Here is a 25,729-nt window from a genome sequence, read left to right as displayed (position 1 = left end):
TAAAGTCAGCACCTACATCAAGAGTCTTAAAAAAATTGAGTAGTATAAACTCAGATGCCCACGCAGCGCCTTGCTTGCTTATCATAATCTAGTTTGGTGGAAAAAGAGTTCTTTAATTTTATTTTGACAGAAAGCCACTGATCAAAGTCTTGACACCAGACGCGTTCCGCACAAGTATGCAGTGGCCACAGCCAACTGGGTGACGGACAGCAAACGTCCCATCACAGAACTTTATTGGGGGCCCAAATGGGCGTCTATTCATCTGTCTGAGCAAATCACTGTCTGGGCAAAGAGCCATGTCAGCTTAGGTGCCCTTTTTTTGCGCCCTCCTGTGTCTCTGACTTTTTGTGAGCTTAGCGCCGCTCTCTGCAGCCTGCTATAGGCAAGTAGATATAACATAATCCTGTCCAGCCCACAAATATTGAATTTAAATTGGGACTAATTGACTTTTCCCTCATTATTGATTTGTGTAACTGGTTTTGGAATTGGAAATGTGTGGTATGTTTCCTTTACAATCCCACAGCAATTTGTTGAGAAGGTGCATCAGCATGCATGATTCAAAGTCCTTATAGCCTTTTGTGGTATTTTAAACAATAAGAAAAACATTGATAATGCCTCTCCTAGTTTTCAGTGAAGGGATGTATGCTTAAGAGAGGCTTTGTGATTCATCAAATTCCAAGTTTACTACAAGACCAAAATGCTATCAAATAGAGGAACAAAACAGCGAACATTTTATCATATCAGTGCAAGTCCAATGCAAGTACTCTACAGCTAAACTAAGCTCTGGTTTCCTCATCATGACAAGATGGTTCATTAAGTAAGCTTGGCTCCAGGGTTGAATTCACACTCGCTCTTGCCCTCTCCCATGACCCCACTTGCCAGTCCCCTATGCAAGTGCAGGTTAGCATAAACAGGCAGCATGTACAGGCACACAAACACAAGCTGCTGTTTCAGCCCTTATGAACACATCCTCAAATCACCCTGACCTCACACTGTCGCAACCTTCATGCATGACCACAACGCGCCTTCGTCCTCATTCTGATTACCGCTCATATACACACAAACCCTGCTATGCTGCTCCACCCAAAACTTCGGTGTCGGCCCTAATCAGTAAAGCAGTCTAAAAAAAAAACTGAGCCAGGAAAACATTTCCTCCTCCTCCAGCTCTCTCCACCAGAACGAGTGCCTCTCGTCTGCAGAGGCCGGTTGTGCTCCAGTGATTCTCTGGGGTAAATGGAGATAATGGGAGTCATATGCTAGCATTTGGTCCGAGGGGCAAACTTACATGAAACATTTAGATTCTTTATGTAGTCATGCAACTTGTGGGGGGAAAAAAAGGATTGGACAAAGATGGCATTGTGATGTAATATGACAAGACTATGGCGGCCCAAATATGTTTTATCCAGTCCCTGTGTAAACAACTCCCTCATATGTTTTCTTTTAAGAAGTTCTCAGCAAGACTTGCTGTCCCTCAAAGCTAATTCAGCCCTGTGTGCACACCCTCACACCCGAGAATGTTTAGTGCAACTACCCTTACTTAACGCTAAACCACATGCTAGAGGCAGGGTAACATTGCAGGCCTGGAAGAGCCATTAGCTTCATATGTTGTTCCACATTAGAAAGCTGTCATTACCCAACATTTGACCTGAGCTATGAGGGTATTTTCTATTTAGATACTGTCAGTAGGTCTAGTGGCTGGTTGATGAAGGAGTTAGGCCCCCAAGCCAATGCAGCTATCTCTCCTGAGAAAAGCATGAATGAATGAGCATTCTTCCATTTGAGCAAATTACAGCCACATATGCTCCATCTGCCCTCCACAGGCTTTTAAGAGTCTTGTTTGGTGCAGTTTAGCTTTGCCAAATGCGGGTGCAGGCGACCGCAACTTCATATATGTTCCTCCTTTGCTCGGGTCTCCTCACCACATCTGTAGTCGTTTGACGCGAGTCCTGTTTTTTTTTTCTGGCATTAGTTAATCTCTGCCTTCTGTTTCAGCGCGTTAGGATTTCCACATGTCCAGAACCAAAACGTTCAATTATTTACAGGGATGAGGAAGCACTCGGCAGGCTGTTTTATTTACCAGGACAGTAGTTCTATAGGCGTGAAGTTCTTCTGGTAATTTGGGTGGTTAAACATTTTGAAGTGTTAGGGTGTTGAATGCTAAATGGAAATGTTTGTCACATCTTTTTTAAGTCTTTTATCCAGATTTAGTGAGTAAACATTTTCCATTTTTTAGCCCATTTTATATTGTGGATTAATGGATGCTATTTCTGCAAATATAGATTTGTATACATTGCATGTATTCATATTTTTTATTTATTATGTTCTACTGTTTACATGTAAAACAACCTGCTTCTGGGCCCGTCACAATTCAGTTTAGCTCTTTGCAATTTTAAAAAAAAGTATCTTGTATTCCTATTTTTGCCTTGATTAAAAATCCTCACCTCTTGAACCTTTTCCACAATCTTTTCACCACAGAAACAAACTCCAATGGGCATGATTGTGAAGTGGAAAGAAAATTGATGTATGGCTCCCAATAGATTTTCTCCTAGGTTTGCCCTGATTTTAGCTTCAATTTGGTTGTCCATGTCTAGGAAAAGTACCCCCATCAGCATGATGCTGCCAGGACCGTGTGTGACTGTGGAAATGGTTTGTTCAGAAAAATCTGTAGAGTTGGCTTTCTGCCATACAATGTTTTGCTTGCAGGCCAGAATTTGACAGGGTTTGTAGGAGGATGTGGATGTTATTTAGATGGAATATTGTACAGATCATATTTTATTAGTTCATTCCAAGTCCTTACCTTGTACAAACAGCCTGAGAGGCTAAATTTCTCTCACAAGCCTCTATTTGCCTAATACCGCTGAAGGCGATACAACTGTGTTTAAGCATACCTCTTTCCAGGGTGGAAAAAAAGAGCAGATTTAAGTGAATTACAAAAACCCCCATCGTTTCTTTGTTTGGTATTAATGTTCTTTTCGTTTAAATCTCCTGTTTTGGTGAACACAGGTATCAGCTGTATTACCAGAGACTGGCTTCGTCAGCACTGCTCTCTTCAGATGGGAGGTCACAAACTGCTGGTCCGCTTCACCCAAATGCACTATCTGCATTCTGCCCTTGCATAAAGATGGCCGCCCGTGGCTTTTTTCTGCACCTGTACACCCCGGAGCAAAGCTGCGTGCTACCATGGTGATCATTTTCTCAAAAACACTGGAAAAGAAGAAGGGTGTCAATGATGTAACGTCCAAGAGCCCCGACAGACAGCCGGTAAGAGAAACTTTACCTTCAGGTTCATTAATATCTAGTACGGAAGTCATCGTGGAGGTAATCACATGTTATACATATTTGGGCAATCTAAATGAGTATTACAGACTGGATTAAGCAATATAGAAGTAAATGTAAAATATGCAGAGCTGTTTTAGTTGAAAGTGTACCTCCTCACAAGGTGACCCATGCCGGGTCTTGTCCATGTCAAGAACTTTTCTGCACAATTTATCCCACAATCTTAAATATGCCAACATACACAGAATTGGTTTGAAATTAAGTGTGCTTCTGTTTGTTGATGTACAACCACTTCACTTTTGATTTATGTTTCTGAAAGTGAACAAGAGGATACTCTTTATTTTAATATTTTTAAATGTAACCTGTCTTGTATCTTGTCTAGGCATTTCAGGCATACCATACACAGAAGGCTACATTGCCCAGGGTAGTTTTGCTCTGAAAAGAGATGTCTTAAGATGGTGTCCTAATTGTATGGCTGACTTTATTAAATCAAGACTGCATATAGCATCAGAGTAGACAGGCCATAGTGCTGCCACAAAAACCTGTGTTTGTATGACTTTCATTCATTTGGATTATTTGTGTATGGGGGTGTGAATGGGTGGATATAAGTATGTGTGTGTGTTTTCTTTTATTTATTACTTTGCATTTTTCTTAAGACACAAGAGACTAGCTTTAATCAATAAAAATAAAATGGTTTACAAGATGTACTCCAATCACTCAAGTAGGTATTTAATAGAAAAATTATTAATTAAACTACTGGATTCCTTGGTTATGCCATTCATCCCTGAGGGCATAATAATAGGGTGTCACTGGGCTGTCCTGCTGTAGATCACTGCTGCAACATAAATATGTAAATCTAAATATCTAAAAAGAAACAAACAAAAAAAAAGCTATTGAGTTTAGGTTACAAAGTGTTTTCCTGTGATGTTTTTATCATTGGCAACACATTTACGTGTTTTAGATTCATTTGCCTGTATCTTAGAAAACTTTTTTAAAATTATTTTGTTGTGGAAACAAAGGTGCCAAGGTGAATGAAAGCAAAGAACCACATTGTGACATTTAGTTTTATCCTTTATAAAACCACCACCATCTGGTCTTCACAGTTACCAGATGGTGGTGAGATGACTTCAGATGACTGTAAAACATGTAACCGCTTCTTTAGACTTCAAGTGAAGTGAATTCTTAGATAATGTGCCGTGGGTCCATTGTCCAGCTTTGTTTGGAGTTTTTTCACCTTTTCGTTTAGAGCGCTGACTGTATATATGAACAAGCTTAGTGGAATAACTTTTTTTTGTTCTCCAAGTTCTCCTGTCATTCCCATTTTGTAAATAGCCTATCATGTCAAATCATTTTTACACCTTAGAAAAATGAAAAGTCATTTATTTATTTATTGATAAGTCCTTGACAGTCTGAGTCTTATTCCTTATTAAAACTTTTCGCAAAGTAGTGTTAATTTGCAGCGTTTGCATCATCTACCTTGTCTTGATGAAATGTCGTCTTTTATTTTTGGTTCTGGTTTCCCTTCTTTAGTGAAATGTCTGGCTCTTTAAGTTGCTAAATGTTCCAGTGGTTCAAAATAAGTCACCCAAAGAGGTGCTACTTCCCTGTCTCATTTCTGCTTGACTCTGAGCAGTTGTTTTGAATACTTCAAAGTATCTTCACATTCTGCAAATAAAATGGAATATTGATAGAACAAGACTTGTTCACTAAAACAATACATTTTTCAGAAAATTAACCAACTTCAGATATATTGATGTTTTCAAAAGAAGAATGTGAAATATGTGAAGGGTATATTTTTTATTGCTAGTAAATGAGTGGAATTTATGTCAATGTTTTTCTTTGCCTGACGGGCAATTTTGCAGGAATTTTCTTTCCTGCATTGCAGTTTGTTTTGTATTTTACTAACTGTTTACTTGTTCTCTACAGAGTGATCTCCACATCATGAGCAGAGGGACCACCCTCTTCTCCCGTGGAACCGTGGGTGAGTTGGTCTTACTTTATCCCTCCTTGTGTGTTAAATCCAAATATATGCTCAAAACATAATAGTTTAATGACAGACCGTGGTACAATTACCAGCAAGGTTGCTTGGGTTTCTATTTAACTCCTATGAAGAGGTAATAAGTACCAACAGCCAAGCTGTAAGCGAGGAACATTTGTAAAATTCTCAGTACGTACTGGAAGTAATTCATTTACTGAAAAAGTTGGAACTTGGAAACGTCAAAGTTGAGAGATTAAATTATGTTTAGATCATCAGAAGTGTGAGAAAAAAAATGTAGCGGCTGTCAGCAAGTTTTTATATGCAAGGCCATATAAAATTTTGAGGTTAGGACCAAACTCTTGCTTTTCCACTTGGACTTTTGTGCTCTCTTAGTTTTTTTTTCCCTCTTAGTTGTTTTAATTGCACAACTGGAAATTTCAGCTTTTGTTTAAAAATTAAATGCGTAATTAAATTGAATTCTTCTACCCATCAATTAGAGTATTTTCCTTCTCTTTTTCATGGGATAACACCACAAACTGAAAGATTCCATGTCACATTGCAATCCAGCTTTAAGATTTTTGTCAAAATAGTGGTACTTAGAAGACTTCAAAACATTGGTCTAATGCATTGCCTCTTTAATGCCTTTATTAGTCAAACCATCACGTTCAGTGACCCTGACTTCAACTGTTTTGTTGTTAAGTTTAGTCTCTCACTTCTCCCTTTCTCCATCTGTCCGTCATCCCCTTTTCATGATAAGGGTGCACCTGCCTCCATACAACGTTGCACAGCATTCTCATGGGAGTGAACTGTAATTGAATACACTGTCGCCTATGTCAACAATTTCCCCTAGGCTCTGTTGGAGCTGCAATAATTACTCCCTCTGTTAAAAGACACCCTGCTGTAAATACAAGTTTCCACTTTGACCCCTTTTTCTTCTTAGCAAAAATGTGTTGACGTCACACGTTTTAGAGCGGTCTTCCTTTTCTACTATTAATCCTGCTCTTCTGGAACAAACACAAATATTTTTGAGTTATTTTCCAGCATTACGGCATTGAGGTAATCTCTGATGCCCGCATACATTCTTAGTCCACCCAAAACGGTTGTTTCAACCAGTGATGAAGTTTTCCCGAACCTTGAAACGGCTTTCCAAGATGATAGGATTTAGACTGCCAGAGGATCTCTTTGCCAGAAGCCTCAGTTGATTCATTTGGCTTTGTAGCTTAAGCAACTGTGGCACTTTACTGTCTGCTTATTATCTCATGCAGCTGTGTGGTAGACCTCCATGCTGATGATGAGATACCTGCCAAATCCCACTGTTTTTCAAAGCATATTTCTTGGTTCAAGAATTTGCATTTGAGCTGGTGAAACATTCAGGAATGCTGACTTCCTCAGAATTTCCTAAAAAGCAAAACAAAAAAAGTTAATCATCCTGCCTCCACTGTTTTGAGGAAAACAAAAAAATTATCTGTAATAATGAAATGAATAGACAAGACTTTCATCTGTGGTTTTTCTGCTTGTATTTTATCTCCTCATGTGGGAAATAATCCAACACGAATACACTGTGATCTCTCTTAGTCATACTGTTGGTTACCTAACTTCATGCTTTAACGAGCTCTTCTTTGCCAAATTCCTCTTTGAAACGACCACCTTTTTAAACTTCCTACTAATCTTGAAGCTCTGGTCAATGAATACTAGGTTTCACAGTGCCTTGGAAGAGTTAGTCATAGTCCTTAAATTCCTTTTCAAAGCTAGTCACGTCACAAAACTCTAACGTGAATGTGTTTTATTAGATATTATGTGATAAACCGGGGGTGTTAAGTTAATCACAGAAGTAGCCAAAGCTTAAAACAAAAACTTCTGTGATGTGAGCTTTAAAGTCTTTAAAACTTTATTTTCAAGAAAAATGCAAGAACACAATAGCAGCATTTGTGCCATTTTGCCTGATTAGTTCGCTTGGCATTGTTCTTCCCAGCTAGTTCATTAATGTGTGTTGCTAAGTTCTGTGTGGTGGAAAGTAGATGGTAAATGAACTGATTTTATGTGGCGCTTTTCTAGTCACACTAACCACTCAAAGCGTCACATCTGTATGTGTGTAGAAGCTCAAAGTCAAGATAGTGTCGTCTCAACTTATTGTGAAGCACACTGAGTTTTTTAATATTATGTGTGTGTGGGAGTGGGTTTCAAAGCACCGTTTTATGCACCCATGTCTGTACTTTCAAGTAAATGTGGCAGTACACTAATACATATATATAATTGTAACCTACTGTCAATAATAGATTTATCAAATTCTCTTTTCAGCCATAACCTTTAACCCAGGACACATCTGTAATAGACCAACACAAAGTTGCATGTATTTGTGAAGTTTCTTTTCTTTATTTTTTTCTTTTCTTTACTAAGTAAGTCAAGAAAAATAAATCTAGCATCGGTATTGATTCCACAAACAAAGTCTATATTTTGAACATAAAATCACAATATTGATGATAAAAATATTCTTTAGCTGTAATAAGTCAGGCAATATTAATTGTTGCTTTTTTAAAATGGGGGTGTTAAACAAATTTGTTTAGTTTATCAAAAATGTTTAATTGTATTTCTTTATAGATATTTTTTAGTTTTTATGGGAACAGATGCTGTCTTAGAAACGGGATTGGTAACTTGAAGCTGTATCAGTAATAGAAGTAAATATTAAATCAGCCAGTCATTTTCTACTTTTTGAGTCACATATTTCTTACGGTCAACATTATCCATGTTTTTTATCACACATGAGCAACATTGAATTGAAGGGTTGAGCTGTTTGGGTTATTCATTTATGAATCAGCATTTTCAGACAAATGAGTTTTAGCTTGTTGTTTAGTACAAGTCAAAGCTCATAAATTTCTTTTGGATTTTCTTCTTAGCTGTGTGTTTTCTTTGAAGCTTGCAGCAGCTTTTGCTAGATAATAATATCTCCTAATATCTCTAGAAAGCTTTCAATACTTTGGTAGTACTTGTGTATGTAAGCTGAAGGCCACAATACTCTTTTTAATGTAATATATTTTTCTTAGCTTTAATGGTTTTAGGTCTCCGTTTATGTCAGACTGAGCCTGTTTTTTTATTAATTTCAGAGGCAGACAGATGGTTGGACCTGGGACGAAGCTGTGCCATCCAGCAGAAAGCTACAGATTCCAGTTTGGAGAGCCTGTGGGACGTGGTGCCTGAACCCGGAGGCCTGCACTGGGCCAAAGAGCCGGGCAGCACCACAGCTATCACCAGTCTGATAAGAGATCTCACTCTGGGTAACACCGGCACAATCGGCACCCACGCGATGCCCGTCCAGACACATTTCACACCCGCAACCCAAGCTCCTGCGGCTCCCCCGAGCAAACGGCAATGCCGCTCCCTGTCCTTCTCAGACGAGTTCAGTGGGTTCCGCTCATCTTGGAGACCTCAGGGCTCCCGAGTGTGGACGTCGGTGGAGAAACGTAGGTACCACAGTGGGGGGAGCATCCGAGGCGGAGCGAGCCACTTCCCCCCAATGCAGCGCAGCTCCAGCTTTAGTTTGCCCTCATGCTTGAGCGCACCCTCAGACGGCACCCGGGACCCGCCACTCTTCAACCAGCAACTGCCTCTCCACCTTCAGTTCACCGCCTCTTCGGTTTCCCCCAGCTCTGTTTTCTCACACCACTCCCACAGTCAGGTCTTCCTCCGGCCTCTGTCCCTTTCCCACGAGCAGATCAGTCTGAGAGAGCTCCAGCAGGAGGAGGCGTCCGAGACCAGCTCTCCGGACTCGACCCCGGAGCTCGGAAGGAGAGGCGCTGGGAAGGGCAGTCTCTCTCGGAGCAGGTCCCAGCCCTGTGTGCTGAACGACAAAAAGATTGCTATGAAGCGCAGGAGACCAGAGGATGCCCAGGAGCAACGTCCCTCCCTGGATTTGGCAAAGATGACTCAGGTTAGTTGGAAATGATGACACTCACTGACAAGAACACACAAGCACACATTCATTTGAAACCATATAAGTGGGAAACTTCTGGTGCTCTCCTTTTTTCATGGGATTAAACTTAAACCAGTTTCAGTTTATGTCTATAAGTTATTCTGTAAAATGCACTTGGGAATCCCTACAGTGAAGTACTTACACAAACAAATACCTTCTTATACATGTTTTTTGTTGTTGTTGTTTTTTTTTTTACCAAAGGCATCTTAAGGTGATCCTCAAACATAATTAGAGAATATTGTCTTAGTGTGATTACCCTGGATTAAATCAGTCCTGAAAGATGTTTTCTAAATTAAGTTTTCCTTCAACTCATGGAGTGGAGTTTCCCATGTTCAATCACACAACCAAACAAATTATATTAACTATGAAAACTACATTAATTATGAATTTAGTTCAAAAAGCTTAGCTTTTATCATATTTAGCTTTATTAACTCATTTAAAATGTTATATCAGCATCTATGTAAAACTTGGACTTCATGAAATACTGCAGATCAACACCAGCAGATTACGGTACATGGCTCCCTAAATTATCACAACAATCCACCTTTTAGCCCTCTACACTCTTTCTGCAGAATCCATGAAATGTATGACATTCTTTTTGTGCCACCTGGTTGAAAAAGACTCGTCCGTGATTGGCTGGTGGTTCATTTATGTACAACTAAAGTGGCGAGCGCAGAGACTGAGCAAACAGAAGCAGAGCCGTGCGCAGGCTGAGTGCGAGTTGTCAGAGTTGAGCTCTGCTGAGTGAGCATTTGTGAGATTTATTCGCATACGAATCAAATTGTTGTTCATTTATAGATATGTCCGCTCAGATCACTAAAATAATGCCATAGAAACATAAAGTTTACTTTGATGACAAAAGAGAACTTTGGAGCATGAAGCAATAATCCAGTCTTTTTCCTCTTTACCCTGAGTTAAATTCTTCTGATCACAATGTTGGTGCAGGAATGGGTTAACACAAAGGTTGTGGCTGTACTAGACCATGTCATAGTCTAATGACTATGTCACTACTGTGTTTAATAGCCACTGTATCACTGACGTTAGCCATAATCCACACCTTTGTAAATCTCCCACAAACCCTTGAATGCATTTTCCTTCTCAATCCTCTAAAGGCTGCAGTTATCCCTGTTGCTGTGCACCTTTCTCTACTATGTTTTCCTTCCACTTAACTTTCCAATACTATTCTCTGAAAAGACAACTTCTTAACCAATGATCTTTTGTTGCTTTTTTTAACTTTTGGAGTGTGTCAATAAACGTGTCTGCTACAAGGAGCTATCAGGTCCTTATCACTATTTAGCACTTGGACATAAGATTTCTATCATGTAAATATATTTTTACTCATCTTATGCAGTGTTACATCCTTTTGAGAAACTGGAAATAAATGACCTTTTAAATGATATTCACATTTTATGAGTTGCACCCATGCACATCCAAGTTGTGCACTGTTTTTATGAACACAATCAGAAAATAATCCATCCCATGGAGGAACTTATGGTAATCTAAGTGTATTTTGTCTACTGTCAAAACAGTGAAAGAAACAATGGGTGATTAATTTTTAGGATATTTGGATGTGCTGATCTCCATCTTGCGTTCCCCATGTCGAGAGTTTGTTTGTTCTTTTTGTAAGGTCAGAGGAAGCGCTGGAACATTATAAATGACCCCTGGACAAACCCAAACCCGAAATAGAACGGCACAAGTTGTTTAATCACATGCACTGTTTTAAATCTTGCCCTGATGGTTTTTACAGAACTTGTCCTTTCTCATTCCGTTTATAGTTTTCAATGAAATGCTGAAATTCTGGACTCAATCGGCAGCATGAATGCCTAAATAGCTTTGGGCTATCAGATTTTAAACCATGTCTATTTTAACTTTTTTTTTTTTTTCTGAGCACAACTTTATGATCCTTTGAAATGTACTTCCATAGCATTTCTTGTCAGGGGAATTTGTCCTTTTCCTGACCCCTGATTAGAACCTATTTATCAATTTATCCATCTACTCTCCTTTCCATTTTTCTTTTTTTTTTACAAGCTGCCGTGTTCCTAGCCAGTCATCCTTAGGACTCAGCCAGGGCTGGAGAAGCTAGGCCTTTGTAATGGAGTCTAGCAGGCATGTTTCCTCCAGTCCTGCCAGCTGCTAAAAGGGGGGAAAACAAGAACACTGATGACACATCTATATACACATTATAAGTCTACGCGCACTCGTGGAGTCAGCTTTATCTCTTTCAATACCTTTGCTGATTCCAGGTGATTGTTAAGGAACTGTGTGTTCTGAAGGTTTGGCAGATTTGCCAGATTACCTTTATCTACTTGCATAACTGAAACCAGCATTGTTGAAGCAAGAGTGCAGGTTTGATGGGCCATTTCAAGGCTTTGCTATCCGTGCGCTTCCCTTCCCACATGCATAGTTGGAGTGAGAAATTTAATCTGCATGTGAGTGATGGCAATCTCCTTTTGAAGCTCTTACTCTTAACCAGTGGTATTAAAGCTGTGATGTCTTTTTTTATTTGACTTCTGAATTCATTTGGATTTCTTGATTACTAAATGATAAAACTTCTTTAAGTTAGAAAGCTTGCTACTTTCTTGGCCTCCTTATAAACCGCCTATATGCACAATATGGAGGTGAGTCCGTATCTCTCAAACACATCTCCTGTTCCATGTGGAGCTTGGTGCATGCCACTCTCTATGTGTAAGATGGCTGAGTTTGGTACTATATTAATTAGCGTAAAGATTTTACATTGGTCCTTGCAGCAGCTTGGTGGCAGTCAATGCACTTTGCACCAATGCTCTTGAGAGGGCTCCAGTAACTTGAAGCAGTGCCAGAACAGTGAGGGTGTGATGATCTGGCAAGCTCAGATCTGCTACAAATGATGTTATGACCAAGTCAAACTAGTGCATGCCGACCACACCTTCTGGATAATCTAGCACTTCTGCTACCAGGCTCCTGCATGTCAAACTCAGAACTTGAATATGCTATAATTTTGGTAAAGAATTACCACAACTTCCCTTTGCAAGCTGCAAGCATGTCGAAAATAATCGTAGTAAGAAATATGGAGTGCAGTGCTTCATTATGCTTGTCCTGCAAAAACAAAGTTTGGGTGTGTTTTTTGTACAGTGTTGTGGCCTAGTTGGGTCTTAATAAGTCAGCACGAGACAGTATTTTTTTGTGAGCTAAGCTGTATAAAGCGCTATAAGCCCATAGCTGTAAATATAAGAAACACATGTTTAACATGATCTAAGGGCTTTTATTTAAAAGTGCTTTCTCATAGCTTGCCAATGTTGTTTTTTTTTTAAAAGAAGAGTGATATGTAGTTTTCACACCTTGACTTGTGAAATTTACAAACAGCTGAAATTCTTATTTTCTATTAGTATGAGTAAAACTCGCCCAACCTGCACATCAGGAAGATTTCTGCTGGATCTTAAAAAGTCTTAAAGTTTATCATCTCAATTTTAGGCCCTATATGCCCTATTGCATTTTTTCAAATGTATAATATCATATACTTTCCATAATATAAAAATATTGTTGTTGTTATGATATTACTGCTGAATGTTTTGTAGATTTTGGACGACAAACATATTTGGACTCTTTTCTTGCTTTTTATCCCACATAATATTCCCACTGATCTTTGTTAGCCTTTGTAGCTTGGCTATTAAAAAATGTATATCAAATGTGGGTAAGAGAGCAGTGAAAATCTAAAATCTAAAGCGTCATAATGCAGAATTTGCATGCACTGAGTATAATAAGGTTGTCCTTTTTTTTTCTTGATTTCAAGATCAAACACATTCACACTCTGACATTGACCGCAATTCAATACATTGTGCACCTCTAACATTTTTGAAAGCATAATTGATCAAAACCTCAGTGTGTCGTGATGCTGTTAACCAATTCATACCTATCTGTTGCACAATACGTTGCCTAGAGCTTCCTGGTCCATTTTAAAATGAAAGCACAAGGCAGATTTTATATCTATTTATTCCTGTTCCTCAGGTATTCATCTTCCCATATTTTTTTAAAAAGTGGGTGTGTGCCGTACCAAACTGTCAGACACAAAGGATGCCCTGCGACTTTGCTTCGGGCTGTAATTATAAATTTCTACTTCCTCTCACATCTTTTATGTTTATGGAGTTATGTGTGTGTGCAGAAGAGTAACAAAAAGAAAAGGGGGAAAAAGCAAACATTGATCATGATTGACAAACGGAAACCGTTATACTGGAAGGGTTAGAAATGGAGTTGTTACCTTTGAAAGTGTGTTTGTGGTTCACTAAGCAGAAGGATTGTGGGAGGATGAGTCTCCTGTGTGTTTTGTCAGTGGAACATGGTGTAATTTGGCCTTTAGATTCCCCCAGACCACGTCAATGACAGAGGGTGTGAATTCTGGGGATGCATGTCGTGCTAATTGGCTATAACCCGAACACTGTAGGGATTTGCATGTTGCCACCACCAGGATTTCTTGAATATCCTTCTAGCAAGCAATGTGTGTCAGTTCACCCCTCAATCAACTGCCTCTTTTATCCCTGGTTGGCCTTCCACCTTGGCGCGCCTCTGTTTTTTCCACAGAACGGTGGGCGTTGCCAGCTGTCAGAAGGGGAAATGTTATCTCTTGATAGTAGTTAACTTGTGGAGCGATTGTTGAGGCAGCATACACTCTGCTTTTTAGGAAATGGCTTTTCCAGCGTCTGTCTGATCACTTGATAACTTGAGTTCGGTTATTCCAAACCCTGACGAACATTGACAGGGAATCTTTTGGTGCTGCTGCGTTAGCGGTTTTTGGTGGCATGTTGGGCAATTCAATGTTTGTTCATGTGTGTGCAGATTTGTATGAGGGAGAAAAAAACTGGCAGACTAAGGAAGAAAATATTATTCCAGAAGATAGCGGAACAACTCCTCTTTCCTCTCTATTTATATCTTCCTGCTGGTCCAAGTTCTCTGCCCCCTCCTCTGCCTGTATCTCTTTCCATTTCTGGGATTGCACACATGGTGATCATTGTTGAGTTACAAGCCCTGTAGGCTTGTGGGAACTCCTAGTTGGGTGCGTCTCTGTGTGTCCTTACTCATAAATGTGTATCAATCCATAATATTGATAATGACACCTTGTCAGTATCAGATTGATACTTTAGTTTCAGATTCCTTTTTGAAATTATACTTTATTATTGCACTACAGTTTCTTAAATCTACCACAACAACGATTTGTTTTGATATCCTTTCAGATTATACATTTTTTCCACTTTATTTATTTAGGAAAAAATACACACAAATTAGCTTTGTAAATTTTTCTTCATCGTGTTATATTTTGTAGACATATATAGACTTGTCTTACTTTTTGGATGAAAGGAAGAACCACAAAACACATAGAGGTCAAAATTTTGATGAGGTATCCAACTTAAATTTAAAAAGGAAGTATTGGTATCAGCCGTACTGGCCCTGTGTTTATCTGGTATTTGATCATCTAATAGTCACATTCATGCAAATAGTAACTTGAAGCGGTTTGAGGTAGTCAGAGCTTGTGAGTCTTATTTAGTGTCACCGCAGAACTAAATGAACGACAGCGTGAATTTTTAAAAAAGTTCCTTCCAATTTTTATGGTATTTTATTTCAAGCATTTCTGTTTATAATCTGCATGACTCTTCTCAGTTTATAGTGCAGAACTTTTTCCCTTTCATTTACAACGCTATTGTTTATCAGGAGGAAATTTGCCTAACGTCTTGGCGGGTGAATCTGCAGCTGCCTTTCCATCCTGTGTTGTAGATTGCATGTTTTCATTGAAAAGCTGTGCTTCAATGGCTCCTGCTTTGAAAAAAAAATGCCTGATTGGTGTTTATCATTTACATATATATATAAAGAAATACACCTCTGTGACAACTAATCACATTCAAACACAGAATGCACCGTTTGTGTGTCGAGTTTATTGTTTTTAGGATTTAGTTTGCTGTGGCAGGAAAATTGCAGACTGGGCCTCACATAGCTGCCTGCATTTCTCCTTGCAAGAGTAGCGGAGACCGCTGTTGTTGCTAAAATTAACAGAAACGCCAAAGGCCCTCGGTATAGCAGGTGTCTGAATTGTCTGTTCCTTCTTTCTCTGTAAACACCATGTAAAGCAGAAGCAGATTAAGTTAAGAGTGTCATTAGATGTGAAGTTGTCTTTTGTGACTTTATTTAACACTGTTGACAACATCTCTAAGGATATGACACTGCATTTTGGGGAAAAGTGACAGACTAATAACAAACCCCGTCACCCTCCATACCAGAGTATACCATGCAAACAGTGTTTTCCTTTTTCTGTTCTCTGGAGGAATGCCCGAGTTCTGCAGCAACTATTCAGTTGACGGTGTTGTGCAACTTCAACCTTAACAAAACTTGTTTTATGTTCAGTTCACACAGGTTCAAGCTCGGCTGTCTGAAATTGCTCGAATTCAAATCATACATTTTCAGAATTTTGCGACAAAACACCCAGTGCTATATTCATAGTCTCCACATGAACGTGAGCACATCATGAATCGTTTTCATGAATTTATTTTTAACACTTTATATATAAAGTGTTAAAAATACTTTGCTCACTTAGTGTATTTTAGCCTAAAGTACACATAAAATATCTTATCTCCGTTTTTCTCCCTGAATTATTAGAAAGAAAATGAGTCTGAACTGTTGACTAAAAAGCACCTGCTGAAGAAAACGGTTTTAACCTCTGCTATGCATGGCTGTGTGAGTTTTCAGAAAGAAAAGTTGGCAATGGAAGAAACACATTAAGCCGCTGCTTTATTCCCCATCCTGTTTCTGATGTACCTGCTAACCCAAAACTGTTTTCACGCCCCACCTGCAGCAGGCATGTGCACCGTAGCAGCAGAACTGGAAAGCAGAAACATCTAAACATAATGTGTCCGATTTGATTGTTAAGGCAGGTGCCTTCGGTTTATATTAATAACTTATAAATCACAGCAGTTACAGTCTTTGCCAAATATTCTCCGTGGAATATCCAAAGTCTGCCTTAAAATAATCTTGTATCTTTCATGCACTCGCGATACATTTCATTGTTGATGGGACCATAAATTATGCTGTCTACCTGAAAATCCTGAACAATAACGTCTTCAGTTTCTGACCTTAACATCAAGTGCACTTGCAAACACGACACATTCTGAGCAGGCTGTTTGTCTTCTGAATTAAAGCAATTCTGCAAAACTAAGGCCCTCCACAGGGATATAAATGACTCACAACACAAACACTTAATGGTAGCCACACTCTTTTTCTCCCCCTCGACACATAAAACCTTTGTTTGTAAAATGCATGTTATATTTAACATTTAACTTTAATTAATAAAGAAAAAAAAATCTGTAAGGGGGAAATACCTTTCACTGCACATCTTATTCAGCATAAGATATGTGTAGGATCTGAAAGCTTGATATATAAAATATAACTTTGCTGCTCCAGCCCACCACCAAACCCACTCAAAGCACAGTCTGCCTCAGTAGATTTTATAGAAAGCATATTGTGCAGAAGCTGCTCCCCCTCCTTTTCTTTGCCCTCGTCTCTCCCTCTGCTGCGATAATTAGTAGTGGGGTAATACTGGGGAGGGGGGATTTGAACGCAGAGTTCCAAAGCTTAGAAATCCCCTTTTCTACTCCGCTGGTGTAAGTACAGCAGAAATGCCTCCCACTTTAACATGATCACCTCAAGTGTTGTCAGATGAAGCTTGCTAATTCAGCAAAAGGCAGCAGAACTTTAAGCCCAGACAGCAAAACGTCCTGCCTCAGATTTTTTCTTTTCAGATCGGGCTCTGTCACAAAAACACACAGATTTCCAGCTCTTGGCTTCAAAATCTGCTTTTCAGCACGTGTTAGACAATGCTACAGGTGCCTATCGTGTGAGATTAGGCTTTGTGGAGCAAACCCATCTCTATTCATCTCCATGCCTTGAACATCTGCTGCCTGAGGGCACTCTGGTGATCATTAACCCCTACACCGCTCTGCACCTCTGTCTTTGTTCGCTGCAGAGAGGAAGCAGATAACTTTGAGCCTCTTTTAACGTCACGTTTTGGAAGCGGGCTGCAGTGTTTTGCTTGCATACATTCCATCTGAAACTCTCAGCGACTTAAATAAGGAATGACTTTACCGTACTTGGTGCGTCTCTAGCCACGCATCTGACCAGACCGCTCTCGGACAGAACATACTGTCTGTGGTTTGCAGCTCATCCCGTTGATTCTTTTTATTTTTTTTATTTTCCACTATCGACCCAGATTGGTCGGAATAATGCGTATGTTCCCCGAGTGGCTTCTGTGTGTGCTTGTGTTTACATGTACACATGCTGTTGGTGAAAGGCAAAGCCAGCTTTTTGGCTGCCCAAACAGAAACCCAATCTACTCATATGTTCCTGGGGAAAACAAACTTGGGTTTAAATTGAGAGCTGTCAGAACTCTTTAACTTTTATAGTTTCACTGAAGTGGAGTAAGAATTTTTCCCTGCTCTTTCTTCCATCCAGAAACTTCAGACCTTTCAAAGCCTCAGCTGGCCCGGATTCTCGTCCTTGGACGGCTTCAAGTCCAGCCCGAGCGGGCACTCGTTCGATCCCGCCGGCCAGTCGGAGGCGGACTTCGCTGCTGTGTCTGAGCGGGGGCTGGAGTTGCGGACGGACACGGTGGCGGACGACGAGGAAGAGGACTCGTCCTACGGGGAACTGGACAGCGATTCCGCTTGCAGCGTGGACTCGCGGCCCGGTTCCCCTGCGTGCTGCACTGTGGACAGTAAACGCACCCTCTGGAAGGGTGACTGCGTGAAACAGAGGGATATTTTCCAGCTCGGTGGGGAGCTGGACCTTGAGCAGATTGAAAGAAACTGAACATCCACTGTAAGGTCACATTTAATGTACCAAGAGGTGACTAATGAAATGCCATGAAAGGGATAAGATACTGAAAGGACTCAGAAAGTGATCCATAATGAAATATTAAGTATGTTGCCGAAGATTATCTTCTGAATTTCACGTATGCCTTGAACATTCTTTCTGCTATAACCAAAAAAGCAGCACCCTTTGAGGATTTTTTTTAGTTTTTATTTCTTATGAGTTGGTGATTTGACTTACCTCAGGAGTGGAAAATTGGGGGTTTCTGTCTTAAAAAGTGTCTCCTAACCCTCAATCTCTTTCCAACCTGATAATCTTTCCAAAGTCAGCTCACTTTAGTTTTTTTTTTGTTGTTTTTTTTTTAGTACTGTAGTAGTAGCTGAGCTCACCTGTATTCAGCTCAGATTTGCTATTTTCAGAGTAATCTGAAAGCTGGGGATGAAACAGAAGACAAAGAGGTCTTCTTTCAGACATTCAGTCTTGTTTTTCTCCTTTGTCTATTGAGCGCACACATAAATCTTTTAAGTTTGAATGTAGGCTCCATAAGCTTTATGAAGAGTTGAAAAAAAAAAAGAAAATCAAAAAGTGCCTTCTTTTGAATGCTTGTTCTTGTAGTTCTTTTCAAGGAGAAAAGCCTCACCCTAAAGCCACTGTGTCTGACGTTTATATGCAAAGTGTATGTTTGAATTAAACACTGAATCTCTTTTTGGGTTCAAACAGCAGTGTGTATTTTTCTACATTTCTTTTGTTTTTTTTGGAGGGGGGGATTTTTTTTGTATGTTGTTTGCGAAGGAGCAAAGATTTCAAGGCCTTTCTTCTAACTGAATGGAAATAAATTCACAACCTGCACCAATACGTCTGGTTTATTTGCTTCTTTCATTTCTGCACAAGGCAGATTTCTAGATCAAAGTTGAGATGAGCAGTTTCCAGGTGCACTTTAGAAGCTGCACCCTCTCCCCCACAGTCACTTCCTGCATCATGTTTCTGAACTACTTTTTGTTGTTTGTTTTTTTTAATACTCTCTTTTCAATCTTCTGCAGTATTTTCAGATTTGTATTTACCGGTAAAGTTTCATTTATAGTTCTTTTCTTGCAGTTTTTCCAAAATTTATCATAGTGACCATAAGTTGTACAGTATTTCACTGTGATTATATATTGGAGAAATCCACAGCTCAGATCTGGCATTGTTGAGTAGAAAGAAGAAGATAGTCAAAAGTTTTACTTAAGACAGCAATAAAGCATGTAGAAGAAGGTGCTCTGGGCAGATGAAAAATATTAGTTTTTGTTCGAATGCAGGAAACTAATAATCCATCCTGTACACATCATCCCCATAGTGACGGATGGCGGGGGCAGCATATTGCTGTGGGAATACTTTTTCTTCAACAGAGGCAAGAAGGCTGATCAGAGCTAATGGGAAAATGGATGGAGTGGAGCTAAAAAGCTTCATAAAGCTTGAGACTGGCACAGAGATTCGCCTTCTAGCGTTACAACAACCCCAAACATTCAGCCAAAGATACTTTAGAGACGGTAATATCTAATATATCAGAAAGGCCTAGTCTAAGTAGGTCTAATTGTGAATTTCTGGCAAGGCTTTGCAGCTGTAATTGTAGCAAAAAATGACGCTACAAAAATTGACTCAGATGTTTTGGAAGCATACAATGATGCTCAACAAATTTCCAACAAATGAGTATTTTCAGTTAACGATGTAAATTAGATAAAATGTGAAAAAGTTAAAGGAGGTAAGGCACTGCATGGGTTGGCACACAGCAGATAAGCAAATTGCAGAGGAAAAACACATACTCCAGATTTATCCAAGAGAGTTTTCAGTATGAGTCCTTTCTCACGCCTTTAGCTCTCATGTCAAAAGGACGGTTTGTTCCAGTACGGATCACGTTTTGGCTTAATTACAATATTTCACAAATCTCCCTCTGTGTGTATATGTCTGCATTTATTTATCTAATTCTGCATCACCGTCCACCTACAGATTATCATTGATTGTCAACCACTTTATTGGATGCACAAGATTAGCAAGATGAAGGGATGGTTTATAATTATTGGAGAATATTTTGTAGTCATACTGAGTGACATCCAACTGGTCAAGAAACCATTTATTAGCTCAGTATGTTTGTTGAACTTTTGATAAGTCAGGAGTGAAAATATTTGTTCAAAGGTACCGTTTCATTCTCATGACTGGGTGCGATTATGATCTGTACTTTCCTAAAAGATTGCCTATGACCCCAAAATAAAGAGGCAGGAAGCCCAGACTTGGAATATTCCTGGCCTGCAACTCAGCAGTGACCAGAGGAGGTGACATCAGGAGAAAATACCTCAGGACTTCTAAAGCGGGCAGACAGCGAGAAGACACGTCATCAAGGCGAGGTTTTTTTCCTCCCAGGGATTTCCTATCATGTCTGATGTCAGGCCAGACACACTTACAGCACCTGCCTTCTCAACAACACGTACTCATGTGGACGTCTGCGTCCAGGCTGCAGCGAGGGCTTCTGTCATCGTCATTATTAGACACCAGGGGATGCATGTCTGAAGCACAGAGAGAGGACTAATTGTTTTTCCAACACAGGGGATAAAAGCACAGACTCGCTGAACTGTGTTTATGCTCAAAACAGGATGCAACAAGCAGTTGCCGCTTTTCCTCCTGTGCTGGCCTTGGAGGAAGGTGAACTCTGTCGTCTCAGCACTCAGCCTTTGCCTTACACAACAATGCACCCAAACACATACAGCACAGAATCTCATGCTGTGCGAGACCCTGAAAATAGATTCGAAATGTGATCACTCTTTGCACGCAGAAAGTTTATCACCTACATACATAAAAATCCCTAACCGCCCCATGCCTGCATTTTCATTCCTTGTTGGTAGGACATTAGTTCAGTCCTTCTCGCTTTCACTGTGCTGGAAACACAACAAGATGTTGCTACAACATTTGCCCACTGCTTTCATGCGCACGCATACACACGCTTCCTCTCTCAGGGGAAGTGGCAGGAAAACTGGGGGAGAGAGTTAATATCTGAGCTAAAAACACTATAAATAGGGAGCATTGTAGTTGTAGTTGGCAGATGTGGACGGAGAGAGGGAGACAGGAAAGGCCATGTTAGACAAATTTACTGCTCAACCTCGATTACATGTGGGAAAACACTGGCTGAGCAAAAGGCTGTGCTTAAGTCTTTGCAAACTTGTTTTAACTTTGCTGTGGGGACTTGAAGGGAGCTGGACTTATGACATTCTAATAATTTATGTATCTTCATGCTCAGTAAAACGCTGATTATTTTAACCATATATGTGTGTGTGTATTTTAGGCCTACATGGTTTGACTTTGGGACATATAGTATTAAAATGACCTAAAGTCAGAAAAAAACAGTATGTGTGTGCAGTTCTATGAAAAGCCTTTTTTCTTTAGACTTTTTAAAAATAATTATTTTAGCACAAACTTCAATGTATTTCATTGTGACAGACAAATACGGAGTAGGATAAATGGAAGGAAAACGATACAAGACTTTTAAGGCAAAGCAAACTGTTAATACATTGAGAAAAATGGTAAACAAAACCAAACAAAAAACAAAAAACAATAGAGACATACTGCTAAATGTGGAAGTATGCCTTGTAAGCTCTAAACGCACCACACAAGTGCCTGAATGTAATTGGCTGCGGAGCTGGCTGTCTGTATTTAAAGAGCCCTCCCTCACCTGGTTGACATCACGTTGTTTTCCTTCCGGTTCAGACTTCTGCGTTTGCTGGCGCTGCGTGCTAGGTGAGGCGAGCTTTATAGCTCTTCATCAAGCTTATTACTTGTGGGCATTTATTTTCATTTTACACTACTTTACGTTTGTATAAATAAGCTTATGGCTGTAAAATGACAAGCTAAGAAGCCTTTTGTACTGTAGATGTGATAAAATGCTAGAGTGCATGACAGTCAGTAAAGGTGAATGAACCCCTGACCACTGACCCTGTGATCACTGAAACAGCCATTGCACTTTTGATTTCCAGCAAAATAAACACAAGAATAAAATTGCCCTGCATCAAACAGAACTAATATTGATTTGAGTATTGATTTAAACCAGAGTACTGTGGCTGTTCATAGATTGATTTCTGTTTTGTTTCTATCAGGTGTTTTTCATTCACTAGTCTTGTATATCCCATAGTCTTCATCTCCCTATTAGTGTGATATCTGCTGTCCTTAGACACAATAACATTGTGTGAATTGTTTTCTTATGAACATCTGGACTAAAACTTATATTTCTCAACAATTTGCAACTTTCTTGGAGCTGGGACAAATGCGTGTCTGCAAGAAGATCTATAATTTTCTCTAGTTTTGAAGAAACACAGTTGTAATAGCCAAGAGGCATAACATAATTCACAAATCATTGTGCAAGTAAAACTCTGAAGTATGTTGATCTGGACCTGCCTGCTTGGAAAAACATACTGCTGAGGTGGATTGCATTTAAAGAGTTATACATTTTATTACATTTTATTCAAATTGTTGTTTTCTGGCATAGTTATTAGATTTTCCCCTTTTAACTTTTCTTAACATTTATAGATTTGTAGATAAAGTTACATATAAAAAAATGTGTTGCTGGTCAAGACTTTGTTTCAATAAAGTTTATTTTTTTTCTAAATGAGGTAAAAATTGTCCTGTATGTTGCCTGATTTGAGGTCAGCTGAATTGCTAAGGAGATTAAATCTTTTTTTTTTTTTTAAATGACTAAACAACTGAAAAGGATTGCTTTTGAACAACACCAAAATGGCTCCCTCAGAATATTTTTGCTAAACTGTTTAATAATAAAATTAATCTAATGTGTGTGTATATATTTATAATTATACATTTTGTAGTAAATATGACATTCTTGTTCAGATTCTCATCAGATATCCGCCAACCGTCTGAACTATCCGTGTGCTGGGAGCATCGCAGAAGACTTTCTGCGGAAATGCAAGTGGTTGTCAAATAGCCTTGGTCATAAGACAACATATTTGTGTTATGTCGATTGATTTTTCAGTTGATGGAAAGAGTGGTATTTTAGTTGCTTATTTGTTTTCTTTGTCTTTTCATGCTAACTTCTGGTAACCACGGCTACCTGACAGCATTTAGACCGTGAGGTGTCCATTACAACTTTCCACAAAAACTCTCTCTCATAGTACGGTACCTTGGTGTAGTATATAGCTTAATGACTGGAGGGTAAATTTATTTAAAAAGTGTTACTTACACAAAAGCTACTCTTACATGAGCTTTGCATTTCTCTGTACCTTAGAAATAACAACTAAAAATATCTTCTTGTATTTGAAAACACCTTGTGCTTAAGGTGGGGCGACTGATATGTCCTGTGTCGGACAGGTGTGTTTATCTTTGTCTACATGTGGTGCAAGTAAGTGCTTACACGCATTGGCAGACACCTTGTTCGACAGGTGGCTGGTGGTATCACATGTCACTGATTGACTAGTTCTTCTCACGGGGGTGACGGAGGGCAGCTGAACAGACCTGTAATTACAGGGTCTGTTGCATGACAACCATCTGAAGTGTACCTGGAAATCTGCCGCATGATTTTCTCATGGCTATTTTTTTTCTTTCTTTCCAGGTCTGGAATGGAATTCAGGTCTATATTTTATGAAATACTCATTTGCGGCCAAAGTAGGGTGAAATAGAGATTTTTGTAGAGTGTTGCATCATCTGGCCATTACATGCAGGTTATTTGGCTGAGATAAAGCCTGAAACGCACAAGACATCTCTCTGTAATATTCTGATTTTGCTCACTCTATGAGAAACAGAAAGTCGGGTCCTGATGTGGTGTGATATTTGTGATACCAGCTGCTTTCTGGTACTATTCTACTTGATCTTTTTTTAGATGTTGTCATATTACAACCACGCAATTCAATGCATTTTACCGGCATTTTGGTGACACACCAACACGAAGTTACGCATAACTGTGAAGCGAAAGATTCACAGTTATGTGTGATTTGTGGTTTTCAATTTGTCCTTAAAAATAAAAAGCTGAAAAAAATGTGGTGAACATCTGCGCTGAGCCTCTTTCACTGATGGTCTGAGCAAAGGAGAGGCTGCAACATTGCGCTGCTAAACATTTATTCCATTTTGGAAACGCGTCAGCCAAACATTTACCGTTCCATGCAGCTAAGTGCGTTGGGTGTTTGATAAAATACTAGACAGCGCAAAGGTCTTTCACTCAATGGAAGGACACATGCTGTGAGACAGGAAACATGTGTTAATTTTTCTTTTGGAGCAGAAGTGCGTCTCACGCAGGACACCGAGTGTTGACATGCTACTTACACAGTGACGACTGAATGGCAAACAATGGAGGACTGAAATAGATGTGTTTTTGGACAGGCTAGTCCTCATCCATCCATCTTGCTGGAAACATTGGAGTAAACCTATACAGAAAACATCAGTAGTGTGCAGATCTCACCTCACTGAACATCTGCAGTAAATAACCAGTGTCTCAGAGACAGGAAAGCAAAACAAGTAATAGATCTTCTCTCCAAAGTATATGGCACAGGTCTACCAATGAGGAATAACATTTTATCTTCACATATCATTTTTGTAGCAAGTTGCAACTCAATAAATCCTCTTTTTTAAAAGTCTATACTGACTTAAATCTCTGCATGACACAAAGCTGGAGCAAACAGACTTTGTCTCACTGCTGTGTCAAATTTTTTTGATTTATAACATGGCTTCAGCTCCTCAGAGGCCACTGCCCTGTCAGTGTGACTCTCCGGTGTTTGCTTTTCTGGCTGCAGTTTGGTGTGTGAATGACTGGAATGAGCAGGGCTGGCTCAGGACATCAGAGCCATAATCAAAGCTAGATCAGTGATTAGTCAGAGGTGACTACTAAAAACAGCCCTAGGGTGAGAAAACACACACCACATCTGAGGCCTTCCTGCTTGCCTTTGACCTTTGGCATGGCAGTAGACAGGTATGTCTTTGTGTGTGGGCACAGATGTTTTTGTGATGGTCTTCCATTTGAGCCTGCTGATGTCTTATGTCTGTTTAATATCTGGAATATCCTGGAGTTCAAGTTTAAGTATCTCGGTTTAGCCTGTTAGGCGATGTTTGTAAAAATGCAAGAACATTTGCTTGCACAGTGTAGCCTTCACACTTGAGCAAAAGAAATTCAGAGTACAAAACACTGATTACATTTTGGATTCCATGTTGACCACCCACTTCTGGTTAATGTTTTCAGCATTTCCTTTCTTTTTGAGTAATGTGGTTTCTTTTACTAGCAAAATGCCTTAAAGGTGAATATGTAATGTTTTGCAGTTTCTTACAACAACCATATGGGTTTCCAGTGCTTTCCTTTGTTTACCTTTGTCATTTCCCCTCTACAAAATGGTATTGCACTTATACAAGACTCATCTTGCTAATAAAACTAAATGCGTGTTGCAATCATCTAAAAAGATGTAGTTGTAAATGCTTTCTTAAGAACTCTTCTTTTCAGCTCACATCTCATATTTTCCATTTGATTTAGGCTTAGGAAGTGATGAGGCCTTAAAGAAAGTTTGATTTATTGTCTTTGGAATAATTTCTGTGTTGATTTGACTGTTTTGGATAATTGTCACACGTAATGTTTAAAACACTGTTGCGCATCAATGTGTTTAAGTTGGCATTGCTGTTAGAAAATGTAGTCATTATAGGGCAGTTTTGAGATGATTGTATGAAAAGCAGGTATA

General features: G+C 39.4%; 1 protein-coding gene across 1 annotated transcript in view; it reads left to right on the top strand.

The window, feature by feature from the left end:
* The window catches only part of LOC114138287 (protein FAM53B-like), a 29,234-nt gene extending 10,335 nt beyond the window's left edge, over positions 1-18,899 (top strand). The window contains exons 2-5 of the mRNA XM_028007449.1: positions 3,004-3,261; positions 5,203-5,257; positions 8,356-9,179; positions 17,688-18,899. Of these exons, the coding sequence (XP_027863250.1) occupies positions 3,181-3,261; positions 5,203-5,257; positions 8,356-9,179; positions 17,688-18,044 (1,317 nt within the window). The 5' untranslated portion in view covers positions 3,004-3,180 and the 3' untranslated portion in view covers positions 18,045-18,899. The remainder of the gene's footprint in view (positions 1-3,003; positions 3,262-5,202; positions 5,258-8,355; positions 9,180-17,687) is intronic.
* The last annotated feature ends 6,830 nt before the right edge of the window (positions 18,900-25,729 follow it).

The sequence above is a fragment of the Xiphophorus couchianus genome, chromosome 22, assembly GCF_001444195.1.
Source record: "Xiphophorus couchianus chromosome 22, X_couchianus-1.0, whole genome shotgun sequence".
In the NCBI taxonomy this organism is placed as follows: domain Eukaryota; kingdom Metazoa; phylum Chordata; class Actinopteri; order Cyprinodontiformes; family Poeciliidae; genus Xiphophorus; species Xiphophorus couchianus.
Note: the sequence above shows the minus strand (reverse complement) of the source record. Positions and strands in the feature narration are given on the sequence as shown.